This window comes from Aotus nancymaae, unplaced genomic scaffold (assembly GCF_030222135.1).
Source record: "Aotus nancymaae isolate 86718 unplaced genomic scaffold, 86718_ANA_hifiasm-v0.15.2.pri h1tg000003l, whole genome shotgun sequence".
Classification (NCBI taxonomy): domain Eukaryota; kingdom Metazoa; phylum Chordata; class Mammalia; order Primates; family Aotidae; genus Aotus; species Aotus nancymaae.
Window position 1 is genome coordinate 65,135,656 of NW_026988414.1, and position 14,766 is coordinate 65,150,421.

The following is a 14,766-nucleotide window of genomic DNA, read 5'->3' on the forward strand; positions in this document are numbered from 1 at the left end:
CCAATGGGGGCAGATTACTTGAGGTCAGAAGTTTGAGACCAGCCTGGACAACATGGTGAAACACTGTCTCTACTAAAAATACAAAAATTAACCAGGCATGGCGACATGTGCCTGTAATCCCAGCTACTTGGGAGGCTAAGGCAGGATAATCAGTTGAACCCAGGAGGTTGAGGTTGCAGTGAGGCAAGATCACACCATCGCACTCCAGCTTGGGCAACAAAGAGAGACTCTGTGTTAAAAAAAAAAAAAAAAAACCTAACAGAGAAAAAGACAAGCAGAAACTCATACACCCTAAATTAAGCCAAATATTATGATACTGAAAAATAAACCACGTAAGAACCAGAGATAATCAAGAGCTAAAAGGCCCTTATTAAAGTACAACCACCAAAAACAAAAAGTAACAGACTGAACATGACCACTAAAGGTTTTCTTCAGAACGATTTTTCAAAATTATCTTGAAATAGAAGGCTTTGTTTCTACAAATGAAAACATGAATAAAGTCCTCAATAGTCTGAGCACTTACTCATCATACTGGATATGGTAAATAATGTCTTCATCAGCAGCAACAGAGTCTGAATTAGACGTAGAGGGTACACTGTCCAATTTATTTGTGTTCTCTTTGGATTTATGATTTATATTTCCATTAGTCCTTTTACAAGAACTGCGATTCTTCAGTGGAGTTTTGCCACGTGACCGTCCATCAGAAGCTCTAGTAACACTATGTATGTGTGCTTCAAACCAAGCACCAAGGCCGACATCTCTGGCATCCACCAATTCATTTACCTAAAAAAAGTTTAAAATCAGTTAATGAAGCTTAATTTTGTCTATTGCTTCAAAAACCTCAATATAACTCAAGTTATTTGTGGGTTATTATGGTAAACAATATTTTCAGCCTACTCATGTTTAAAGTGATTACTAAGATTAAATCAAGACTATTCTTTCTGGAGTGTGCTATCCTAAATCTATTTACTGATATAAAAACTAACTTTCTTCCTAATTTCCTTCAATGAAATAGATGTTTTCTTTAACTACTCCTTACTGATATATACACTAGACTTTTGAAAATATAATTCTTATGTACCTAAGAGTCATTCTTGCAAGTCATCCAGTAAGAATGACACTAACGAAAAGCCAGGACTTTAAACTATTATGACTATTAATCTGTTCCATTCATTTTTTCATAATCTTCAAGGTAACTTAGTCAGTCCAACCAGAAAACAGTAAAGTATTAAACAGAAAACAAAACTTGAAAATGAGAGAATTATGCACAATAAAAAAATAAGAGTCTAATGACCCATTTACACAAAATGGTGAAGTTCCATCACTTGTTAGTAATTCAGTAGGCAAATATGTGTATCTACTATCTCAAAGAACAAAGATGAAATATAAAAATGAACAGGACTGTAATACACCAAATGTAGTCAAGTCTAGTGTCTGATCCAGAACTAACCTATGCAATCTGACAAAAGGAAAGAGTATTATCAGAGAATTAAGAGTTATAAAATGGAAGGTTAAAAAAAAAATCCTGTCCTCTTAAACACTGTTTAAAAGATCAGGCCACGCGCAGTGGCTCACACTGTAATCCCAGCACTTTGGGAGGCTAAGGCAGGTGGATCACTTGAGGTCAGGAGTTCGAGACCAGCCTGGCCAACATGGTGAAACCCTGTCTCTACTAAAAATACAAAAACTAGCTGGGCATGATGGAGCATGCTTATAATCCCAGCTATTCAGAAAGCTGAAGCAGTAGAATCACTTGAACCCGGGAGGTGGAGGTTACGGTGAGTTAAGGGCCAGAGCCCTTTCAGGACAATAACCAAGAGAAATTCCTTCAACTCTGTTTAAGCCCGTAGAAAGGAAAAAATGAAATCAACACAAGATCACTATTTCATCAAGCAATCTTCTCCTTGAGGATAGAAGAGACCACTTAAAGTTTCTAACATAATTCTGACAGATGGTAAACCCTGTGGGAGAAGTATATACTAAAAGTTAAATATCAATATGCCAGATATTATGCAAGAGTCCTTACTCAGGTATGTCTAATCCTAACAAGTCTAATTCCTATTTTACAAAATAAGGAAAGAAAGGCTCTGAGAAATTAACATGCTTTAGGTTTAAGCTAATGAAATATAAGGTCAGGATTTGAAGACATCCTTGACTTTAAAGCTTATGTTCTTGCCATTATACCATGAACCTTAATATAAATGGCAAGACAGGTATACAGGAATTTCAAAGGTAAATGAGGATCTTAGAAATAAGTTACTGCAATAAAGAAAGGGTTCAAACCACAAACTGAGAGAAGGTAGAAAGAATACAGACAAAACAATAAGTATCAACTGTCACTACCAGAAGAGGTACATTTGACCAAAGACAGTATATGCAATGAACACGGTAGCAATGAAATAGCTTGAAATACTTAGGTTTAATATTACACAAGAATGAAGAGTTAGGTTTAATATTACACAAGAATGAAGAGTTTAGGAAAAAAGAAAAGCCTAAGAGCCAACCAGCCTAGGTATTACCAAGAATCAGAGATGGAGCATGTTATACATTACATAAATTAATTCATATATTAAACAAACATAAGCTCATTTCTCCCACAGTACTCACGGACAAATTAAAAACATTTAGTCTCTTGTAGACAATACAGTAAAAATGAAAATAATCAATGTTAAGGTCCGTCATACTTAGGATAATAAACTGAGGTTACTAATCTGTCACAGCCAATCAAAATGTAAGTTTCATATATTACTATAAAAATACTGCTGTAAGGCTGGCCATGGTGGCTCATGCCTGTAATCCCAGCACTTTGGGAGGCTGAGGTGGATGGATCACAAGGTCAGGAGTACAAGACCATCCTGGCCAATAAGGTGAAACCCAGTCTCTACTAAAAATACAAAAATTAGCTGGGCGTAGTGGTGGGCACCTGTAGTCCCAGCTGCTCGGGAGGCTGAGGCAGAGGAATTGCTTGAACCCTGGAGGCGGAGGTTGCAGTGAGCTGAGATGGCACCACTGTACTCCAGCCTGGGCAGTAGAGACTCCATCTCAAGGGGAAAAAAAAAAATTGCCGTAGGAGAGAATGCAGCATATAGTTGATATTAAAATGGTAACGGCAAAAATATATTAAGCTATAATCAACCTTACTAAGGAGCAGGAAGAGGCACAAGTGAAGTACTGAATTTGCCTATCAAATATATGCTACTAGCAGGCAGATTTAATACCTGCCTACCTTAACATCTAACAATAAAACTAAAAGTTAACAGCAACCTAAATCAACCTCAAAATACTGCCATTGCTTGAACATCAACACACAGAATACAATAGCTCACAAAGATAGGGCATTCTTTATATGCTCTACCTTTATAACTGGAAACAAGTTATAGATTTTTTTTAATTTTTTTGAGATGAGTCTTGCTCTGTCGCCCAGGCTGGAGTGCAATGGCGTGATCTCGGCTCACTGAAACCTCTGCCTCCTGGGTTCAAGCGATTCTCCTGCCTCAACCTCCTGAGTAGCTAGGATTACAGGCATGTGCCACCATGCCCAGCTAATTTTTATATTTTTAGTAGAGACAGGGTTTCACCACACTGGCCAGGCTGGTTGGTCTCAAACTCCTGACCTCATGATCCATCCACCTCGGCCTCCCAAAGTGCTGGGATTACAGGTGTGAGACACCGGGCCCAGCCCAAGTTATAGATTTATAACTGCATTTATAGCTAGAATTTCTAACTGGAAATAAGAATTTTTTTGTTTGTTTTTTAGTAGAGAAGGTTTTGCCATGTTGGCTAGACTGGTCTCAAACTCCTGACCTCAGGTGGTCCGCCTGCCTCTGCCTCTCAAAGTGCTGGGATTACCTTTTTTCTTTTTTTAAAAGACAGGCTCCTGCTCTGTTGTCCAGGCTGGATGCAGCGTTGTGACCACAGCTCACTGCAGCCTCCTACTGCTGAGCTCAAATTCCTGAGCAGCTAGGACTACAGGCATATGCCACCATACCTAGCTAATGTTATTTCTTATAGAGTCAGGGTTTGCTATGTTGCTGAGGCTGGGTTTGAACTCCTGGTCTCAAGTAATCCTCTTTCTTGGTCTCTCACAGTGCTCAGATTACACACAAGGCACTCTGCCTGGCCAAAAAAAAGTATTATCCTACTAAGTACAGTAAGTATCCTACCAAGTACTGCTGTGAGTAACCACTCACAGAAATCCATATAAACAGGATGAGGGCAGAAATGCTCTTAAATTCAAAATTTTCTGCACATTGGACAGACATACTAAGTCTGGCAAAATTTGAATGGGCCAAGATGAATGTAAGATGTTAAAGCTATTTTATAAAGCTTGGGTTTTAAAGGCAGTCCAGAAGAAAAATACTTAGACCTGTATATTAATATGAAAACAGATTATCCTGTCATGGCAACTAACCTAGTACAAATTAATAACTGAAGTAATCAGCTAGAGCAGTAGGAAAACAGCAGACAAGACGACAAAGAGGAAAACAATATTTGACTACGTGGAAGCATCTCAGTTGTACCCACAAGATTTTAATTTATTGATGTAACTGAGTGTCAACATGGAGAGGCCAATGCCACTGAAAGAAGAATTACTTATTTCCTAAGACAACGGGACATATAGGAAAGCACCAGGATAGGTCAGGAGGCAGAGGGAACTGGGGAAAATTAGGGCCCAGAGACTTTTCTGTGTTTTCAATGGGAAAGGTAGGGAAGGGGAAACAAGATGGCTATAATTTGAATCATGTCAGTGGGCTTTGGATTGTAGGAGTAGTCTCTAGTTGTCTGGTACCTCGCCCTGGGTGATAAGTGTGGAATACTGGCTTGGTGTGTAAGAGACAAGAGAGGTAGTTAAGTGTATGGACTCAGGATTAGGTGTTTTGTATATGAAAGGCAGGTTCACTGATCAGTTGTTTACTGTCTCTAGGAATTAGCCAGCCTAGGAAGAAGGGCAGTCTTTCCCCAACCAGTAAGGCCCCCCCAAAGATGTCAAAACATCACAAAATACACAATTATTTTTAAAAGATTTATATGGGGAGGGAAGGGACTTGAGCTAAAAACCTAAAAAAAAAGTTTAAGCCAACCATAATTCCACAATTAATAGCTGCATTTATTCACATCAAAGATATTGCCACATTTAGGGTTGGGGGCAGTGGCTCAGGCCTGTCTGTAATCCCAGCACTTTGGGAGGCCAAGGTGGGTGGATCACCTGAGGTCAGGAGTTCAAGACCAGTCTGAGGGACACGGCAATACTCGGGAGGCTGAGGCAGGAGAATCACTTGAATCCAGGAGGTGGAGATTGCAGTGAACTGAGATTGCGCCATTGCACTCCGGGGCAAAGAGTGAAACTCCGTCTCAAAAAAAAAGAAAAAAAAGATGTAGCCACATTTAGAGAAAAAGTCTCCCCTGTCCAAATATTTAATATTTTAAAAACTGAAGTATGGGAGGCAAGGAACAATCATTAAAGAAAGAAAATACCAACAGCAACTATTTGAGGATTTTACTATATGCTGGGTTATCATTTGTTCTGCTGAAAGCACTCCAGCTCTGCAGATAAACCTAGGTTTGAATTCTTCATCTACCACCCACTAAATGTTACCATGAACAAGTTACTTAATTTGTCCCAGCATCTTGCACTGTATTTGAAATAAAGTTAGAAAATCCATATAACGTGCCAACCCAGCAAGCATATAGTATACACAAATAAAACAACTGTTTCCTTAATAAGTATCATATGTTCAACGTTAAGACTCATTAAAACTCAGAGTATAGACTGGGTACAGTGGCTCACACCTGTAATCCCAGTACTTTGGGAGGTGGAGGCAGGCAGACCACCTGAGGTCAGGAGTTTGAGACCAGTCTGGCCAACATGGCAAAACCTCTACTAAAAAAAACCCACAAAAACTAGCCAGGAGTGGATCTCGCCACTATACTCCAGCTTGCACGAGAGTGCAAGACTCTGTCAAAATAAAAAAAAATAAACCTCAGAGTATAGTCTTACTACCATACTCTTAGTAAACATTAGCAGTTCACGATTACGTACATTACCTCCTTTAATTATAAAACAAAGTAATTCCTATTTTCTAATGAGTTCCAGAGATGAAACACATTTGCTCAAGAGATACACAGGTAAAAAATGTGGGATTTAAGCTGAGAATACAGGTTTTCCAACTCTGAAAATTGTTCTCATTATACTATCTTTTTTTCCGCCCCCGCAGACAGAGTCTTGCTCTGTTCCCCAGGCTGGAGTACAGTGGCACCACGTCAGCTCACTGCGACCTTCCCCTCCCAGGTTCAAGCAATTCTCCTGCTTCAGTCTCCTTAGTAGCTGGGATTACAGGCGCCCACCATCATGCCAGCTAAACTTTTCTATTTTTAGCAGAGATGGGGTTTCACCATGTTGGCCAGGCTGGTCTTGAACTACTGATGTCCTGCCTCTGCCTCCCAAAGTGCTGGGATTACAGGCAGAAGCTTCCGTGCTCGGCCCCATCCCCATTGTTCTTTATTTCTTTTTTTTTTTTTTTTTGAGATGAAGTATCCCTCTGTTGCCCAGGCTGGAATGCAGTGGCACGATCTTGGCTCACTGCAACCTACGCCTCCCAGGTTCAAGCGATTTTCCTGACTCAGCCTCCCTGGTACCTGGGACTACAGGCGCATGCCAACATGCCTGGCTAATTTTTGTAGTTTTTTATTTAGTAGAGACAGAGTTTTACCATGTTAGTTGGGATAGTCTTGATCTCCTGACCCCATGATCTGCCCACCTCGGCCTCCCAATGTGCTGGGATTACAGGTGTGAGCCACTGTGCCTGGCTGGCCCCATCTTTCTTTAATCACAATTTTAAAATGCAGGGCTGGGTGCGGTGGCTAACATCTGTAATCCCAGCACTTTGGGAGGCCATGGCAGGAGAACTGTTTGAATCCAAGAGTTCAAGACCAGCCTGGACAACATAGTGAAACCCTGTCTCTACAAAAAAACTAAAAATTAGCTGGGTATGGTGGCAGAGACCTATAGTCCCATTTACTTGGGGAGCTGAGGTAGGAGGATCGCTTAAGCCCAGGAGGTTAGGGTTGCAGTAAGCTTTGATCATGCCAGTGCACTTCAGCCTGAGTGACAGAAATGAGAGGTCTCTTAAAAAAAAAATTAATTAAAAAAGCTGTATGGTTCTATTTACATAAAGTCCAGAAACTGGAAAATTAGGGATTAGGGTTGCATAAATAGGTCAAAGATTATTAATAGTAAGAAAGTTAGTAAAGAACAAAGAAATGATTACCACATAAGTCTGGGTAGCAGTTACAACTAGGGAAGAGGGAAAGTTATAATCAGGAGGAGGTACCTGGTAAGTTTCTGGGAGTCTGTTATTCCATTTCATAACTTGGGTGGGTGTTTATAGACACTGACCATACTCTCTGTACTGTCTATTACATTTCATAATCAAAAAGGTTAAACATCAAGAACTGTACTGTGGACAAAAATAATATATCACTAATAAGATATCAATAATTCTGTTTCCAGCACTTTCTATTACACAATGAGTATAAGAAAATACCTAAGAAGTTTAACAGTGCCACATGCTCACCTAAACTGTAAAGGCCTACCATCATCATTCTAAACAGTCGATGACAGACAGCCATTTCAAAAGTACGATCTTTCTGGAGTTATAAAAACCTTCCATATACAAAAACCAAAATTGAAACCAACTTAGGTTTAAAAGTCCACCTTGATTTCAGAAAATTAGTTCCTAATCTAGAGCCAGTGTGATTCAATTTATGTTCAATGTACACACAATGTGAATGGATGGACCCAGCCGCTGTACAATCTTTCATAGCCTCTCCATACGTGGTAGTGGTACCTAGTTTCTTGCAGTAGCATATGAAAATATTTGAAACTGGTTACATATTGCTCAGAGTTATCAAATAGGGCAAAATAATGATATTGGGTAATAAATAACTTCAGATGTAAAAAAAAAAAAAAAATTTTTTTTTGAGATGGAGTCTTGTTCTGTCGTCCAGGCAGGAGTGCAGTGGTGCAGTCTCAGGTCACTGAAACCTCTGCCGCTGGGTTCAAGAGATTCTCCTATCTCGGTCTCCCGAGTAGCTAGGATTACAGTCATACCATCACGCCTGGCTAATTTTTGTATTTTTAGTAGAAACAGGGTTTTGCCATGTTGGCCAGTCTGGCTGTGAACTCCTGACCTCAGGTGATCTGCCTGCCTCGACCTCCCAAAGTGCTGGCATTACATGTTTGAGCCACTGTACCTGGCCTAAAATTTCATATTAATATACTGTTTAAATGTTTACTCATGCCAGTTTTGAATAAAGTTAATTTGAAAATTCATCTTTTATACCTGTTTATCATGAAGTTCACAGAACACTTCAGTCAGAAGGAAAAGTCCAAAAATGTTTGCTCATCCATAAAGCAATTTCAAGTATAGAAAGCTCTACATCTATAAAAAGAAAATATTTACCAAGTGGCATAGGCAAGAAAACAAGACAAAGCAATAAAATGCCCAATTTCTAAGTGCCCTATAATCAACTTAAGGTTTTGATATATTATCTACTCAGACTTGTACTATCGGAAATACAAAAAATCCAATGCAAATTTTAAACAAATTAATTTGGGCTGGGCACAGTGGTTCACACCTGTAATCCCAGCACTTTGGGGGCTGAGGCAGGTGATCACCTGAGGACAGGAGTTCAAGACCAGCCTGGACAACATGGTGAAACCTCATCTCTACTAAAAGTACAAAAATTAGCTAGGCATAGTGGTGGGTGCCTGTAATTCCAGCTACTTGGGAGGCTGAAGAGAATCACTTGAACCTAGGAGGTGGAGGTTGCAGTGAGCTGAGATAGCACCCCTACACTCCAACCTGGGCAACAGAGCAAGATTCCATCTCAAAAATAAAATAAAAATAAAGCAAATCATTTCAAAAGTAGCAGCTTCTAAATGGTTTCCAGTTTAGTCAACAAGTCAGTATGTGTTAAAAATTCTGTGAAGGCAGAATACTGATTACAAACATACGCTAGATATCCAAATACTTATGGAATGAACTATCCAGAAAAATGTACTTCTATCTGAAAAAAATTAAGGCACCCATCAAAATTTCAAATACCTATGACAATTACTAAGGTTCATTAAAAAAAAAAAAAAGGAAATAAATCTACAGGAGCTTCAACTAAGATTAAACACAGCTCTAAATTTATTTCTGTATGAACAGCAGCCTTCTGAGAATTTAAGTGCTAGGTTCCAATGTGTTCCTAAATGGGGAAAGGGAGCCTTAATGTAAAATTTACTTGCCAATTTGTATAACCAAGAAGCAAGTGAACTGAAATTTGAAACCAGGTCTGATGACAAAGCTCAAGTCTTTAACATCTATACTACATTGTAATAGCAAGTAGAAGAGATGTCAAATAGAGTTTAAATTCTGTAGTTCACAGCCAAAGCAATATCACTGAAAAAGAAAACCAGAGACCTGCAGAGAAAAGTAGTTTCTCCTGATAATCTTCTGAATTAGATTGAGGAGGGAAGAGAAAAAAAAAATGGTGGGGGTATTGAGAAGGTTGCTAAACAGAAATTTGAGCTGACCTGAACTGCTTAACCTTGATTAACCTCAGATGTGCAAATACATAAACTGGCCTTCCTTTGAAAGCAAATTCATCCTGTCACTGCCAAAACAATCAATTCAAAACCAGCAACTTCTAAATTCTGGTCAAAGACAAAAAGTAATAATATAAGCTTAATATAAAGATGGTTACATAAATATTCATAAATGTATACATACACAGGTTAGTACAAATATGTATTATTTCCTTGCTGTCTGTTGAAGGCTCTAAAAGCAATGACACATGAATACTAAGGCGCATACCTAGAGCCCAGACTTTCGTTTTATTTTTTTATTTTTTAAGTAATTTATATTTTTTGAGACAAATTCTCACTCTGTTGCCCAGGCTGGAGTGCAGTGGCACAAACTCAGCTCACTGCAATCTCCACTTTCTGGGTTCAAGCTATTCTCCTGCCTTAGCCTCCTGAGTAGCTGGCATTACAGGCATGTGCCACAATGCCCGGCTAGTGTGTGTGTGTGTGTGTGTGTGTGTGTGTGTGTGTCTCATGACGCCTGGCTAATATGTTCGCATATGTGTGTGTGTGTATCTTTAGTTAGAGACAGGGTTTCGATATGTTGGCCAGGCTGGTCTTGAACTCCTGACCTGAAGTGATCCACCTGCCTCAGCCTCCCAAAGGGCTGGGATTACAAGCCTGAGACATCGTGCACAGTCCCTACCATTTGACAAAGGAAACAGGGAATCTTAAAGAAAGGTTGATTCTAGGACTGAAGCAGGAAATATACAAGAAGTACCTGAAGCATGTCGTAGTGCTAGAAAGTAAGATAATATGATGGATAGGAAAGGGATCCAACATGGCCAAAGAGGAACAACTCTGGATTGCAGCTCCCAGCGAAAACACAGAGGGTGAGTGATTACCGCATTTCCAAACGAATTTTTACTGCCCACAGACCAGGAGATTCCTGGGCGGAAAAGCGTCATGATCCCCTGCACGGCTGTTTCAGCCAGAGAAACAGGTCTCCGCACAATAACTCACACAAATTTCAACTGGCGACTAGAATGCCTGGGAGATAGAGTCGCCTGTGCAACTGAAAAAAAAAAAGGGGGAATGAAGCAGGGAGCCAGGTGATCTGGCTCTGCTGGTCCCACCCCCACAAAGACCAGCAGTCTGAAACGCTCTGGATTGAGAGTTTCAGCTCTGTCGGGGAAGGGCGCCCACCATTACCGAGGCAGCCTGCCATGACCGAGACAGCTCTAACTATACCTCTATAAACAAAACTGCAAGGAAGTTCACACAGCAGCTGCGCAGAGTCCACGGCAGCTCACCAACGCCTCTGCTGGCATATTGTGACTAGGCTACCTCCTCACTGGGCAGCGTTTCTCTGAAAAAAGGCAGCAGCATGACAGAAACTTAAAACCCCACCTTCCGGGGATAGAACTCCTGGGTAAAAAAGGCGCTTATGAGTTCCGCTGCAGCAGAATTAAACGTACCTGCCCAGCACCTCTGAATGGAACAACAGAGCTCACAGCTCAGCACTTGAGCTCCTATACAAGACAGACTATCTCCTCAAGGAGCTCCTCGACCCCCGTATATCCAAAGAGTCACCTCATAAAGGAGAGCTCAGGCTGACATCTAGCGGGTATCATTCTGGGACAAAAATAGCAGAAGAAACTGCCAGCAACCCTTACTGTTCTGCTGCCGCTGCAGGTGATCCCCAGGTAAGCAGGGTCTGGAGTGGAACTCCAGCAGTCTTAGAGCAGAGGGACCTGTTAGAAGGAAAACTAAGAAACAGAAATAAATAACTTCATCAACAACCAAGACATCCACTCAGAGACCGCATCTGAAAGTGACCAACTACAAAGACCACATTGAAATAAATCCACAAAAATGGGAAGAAACTAGCATAAAAAGGGAGAAAACGCCCAAAACCAAAACACCTCTCCGTCTCCAAGGGATCACAACTCCTCACCAGCAAGGGAACAAGACTGGATGGAGAATGAGTCTGATGAACTGACAGAAACAGGTTTCAGAAGGAGGGTAATAACAAAACCTCTCTGAGCTAAAAGAACATGTTCTAACCAAATGCAAAGAAACTAAGAACCTTGAAAAAGGTGTGATGAAATGCTAACAAGAATAAACAGCTTAGAAAGGAACATAAATGAATTGATGGAGCTGAAAAACACAACGTAAGAACTTCGCAAAGCAAACAGAAGTTTCAATAGCCCAACTGAAAACGCAGAAGAAAGGGTATCAGAGATTGAAGATCAACTCAATAAAATAAAATTTTTGAGAAGGCAGAATCAGAGAAAAAAGAATAAAAAGAAACAAACAAAGCCTACAAGAAATATGGGATTATGTGAAAAGACCTAATCTACATTTGATAGGTGTACCTGAATGTGATAGAGAGATTTAACTCAAGCTGGAAAACACTCTTAAGGATATTAACCAGGAAAACTTCCCCAACCTAGAAAGGTAGGCCAACATTCAAGTCCAGGAAATACAGAGACCACCACAAAGATATTCTTCAAGAAGGGCAGTCACGAGGCACATAATGGTCAGACTCGCCAGGGTTGAAATGAAGGAGAAAATGCTAAAGGCAGCCAGAGAGAAACGTCAGGCTACCCACAAAGGAAAGCTCATCAGACTCACAGCAGATCTCTCAGCAGAAACCCTACAAGCCAGAAGAGAGTGGGGGCCAATATTCAACATCTTTAAAGAAAAGAACTTTCAAACTAGGATTTCATATCCAGCCAAACTAAGTTGCATAAGCAAAGGAGAAATAAAATCCTTTACGAACAAGCAATTGCTCAGAGATTTCATCACCACCAGATCTGCTTTATAACAGCTCCTGAAAGAAGCAATGAACATAGAAAAGAACAACCAGTACCAGCCACTCTAAAAACATACCAAATGGTAAAGACCATTGACACAATGAAGAAACTGCATCAACAGACAAAACAGCCAGCTAGCATAAAAATGGCAGGATCAAATTCACACATAACAATATTAACCTTAAACGTAAATGGGCTGAATGTAAATGGACTAAATGCCCCAATCAAAAGACACAGACTGGCAAATTGGATAAAAAGCCAAAACCCATCGATGTGCTGTATCCAGGAAACCCATTTCACATGCAAGGATAAACAAAGGCTCAAAATAAAGGGATGGAGGAAGATTTACCAAGCAAATGGAGAGCAAAAAAAAAGCAGGAGCTGCAATCCTAGTCTCTGATAAAATAGACTTTAAACCAACAGAGATCAAAAGAGACAAAGAAGGGCATTACATAATGGTAAAAGGATCAATGCAACAAGAAGAACTAACGATCCTAAATATATACGCACCCAATAAGGAGCACCCAGATACATAAAGCAAGTTCTTAACGACCTACAAAGAGACTTAGACTCCCACACAATAATAGTGGGAGACTTTAACACCCCATTGTCAATATTAGACAGATCAATGAGACAGAAAATTAACAAGGATATCCAGGATTTGAACTCAAACCTGGACCAAACAAACTTAAAAGACATTTACAGAACTCTCCACCCCAAATCCACAGAATATACATTCTTCTCAGAATCCCGTAACACCTACTCTAAAACTGACCACATACTTGGAAATAGATCACTCCTCAGTAAATGCAAAAAAATGGAAATCGTAACAAACAGTCTCTCAAACCACAGTGCAATCAAGTTAGAACTCACAATTCAGCAACTACCTCAGAACCACACAGCTTCATGAAAAGGAGTAACTGGCTCTTGAATGCTGAGTGTATAAACAATGAAATGAAGGCAGAAATAAAGATGTTATTTGAAACCAAGGAGAATGAAAACACAACATACTAGAATCTCTGGGACACATTTAAAGCAGTGTCTAGAGGAAAATATATAGGAATAAATGCACACATGAGAAGCAAGGAAAGATCTAAAATCGACACCCTATCATCAAAATTGAAAGAGCTAAAGCAAGATCAAAAAAACTCAAAACCTAGCAGAAGACACGAAATAACTATGATTAGAACAGAACTGAAGGAGATAGAGACAAAAAAAAAACCCTTCAAATAATCAATGAATCCAGGAGTTGGTGTTTTTGAAAAGATCAACAAAATAGACCACTAGACAGATTAACACAAAAGAAAAGAGAAATCAAATAGATGCAACAAAAAACGACAAAGGGGCTATCACCACAGATTCCACAGAAATACAAACCACCATCAGAGATTACTACAAACAACTGTATCCATATAAACCAGTAAACCAGGAAGAAATGGATAAATTCCTGGACACCTGCATCCTCACAAGCGTAAACCAGGAAGAAGTCGAAACCCTGAATAGACCAGTATCAATGGCTGAAGTTGAGGTAGCAATTGAGAGTGTACCACCCAAACAAAGCCCAGGTTTAGATGGGTTCACAGCAGAATTCTACCCGACATACAAAGAGGAGCTGGTACCACTCCTTCTCAAACTATTCCAAACAATCCAAAAAGAGGGTATCCTTCTCAAATCATTTTATGAGACCAACATCATCCTGATACCAAAACCCAGAGGAGACTCAACAAGAAAAGAAAACTTCAGGCCGATATCCATGATGGACATAGATGCAAAAATCTTCAATAAATACTGGCAAACCGATTGCAACAGCACATGAAAAAGTTTATCCATCACAATCAAGTAGGCTTCATTCAGGGGATGCAAGGCTGGTTCAACATACCCAAGTCTATAAACGTAATCCACTACATAAACAGAACCAAACACAAAAACCACATGATTATCTCAATAGATGCAGAGAAGACCACTGACAAAATTCAACAGCCCTTTATGCTAAAACTCTCAATAAACTAGGTATCAACGCAACGTATCTCAAAATAATAAAAGCTATTTACGACAAACCCACAGCCAATATCATACTGGATGGGCAAAACTGGAAGCATTCTCTTTGAAATCTGGCACTAGACAAGGATGCCCTCTCTCACCACTCCTATTCAATATAGTATTGGAAGTTCTAGCCAGAGCAATCAGGCAAGAAAAAGAAATAAAGGGTATTTAATTAGGAAAGGAGGAAGTCAAACCGTCTCTATTTGCAGACAACATGACTGTATATTTAGAAGACCCCATCATCTCAGCCCAAAATCTCCTGAAACTGATAAGCAACTTCAGCAAAGTCTCAGGATACAAAATCAATGTGCAGAAATCACAAGCATTCCTATATAC

General features: G+C 39.9%; 1 protein-coding gene across 11 annotated transcripts in view; it reads right to left on the reverse strand.

The window, feature by feature from the left end:
• UHRF2 (ubiquitin like with PHD and ring finger domains 2) overlaps positions 1-14,766 on the reverse strand; it is a 110,876-nt gene that overhangs the window by 75,623 nt on the left and 20,487 nt on the right. For all 11 annotated transcript variants that reach the window (XR_001107323.2, XR_010344368.1, XR_001107324.2 and 8 more), the window contains exon 3: positions 524-783. Coding sequence is in view for 7 of the 11 variants with exons in the window: in XM_012451378.2 (XP_012306801.2) it covers positions 524-783 (260 nt within the window). In the remaining 4 variants the exon portion in view is untranslated. The remainder of the gene's footprint in view (positions 1-523; positions 784-14,766) is intronic.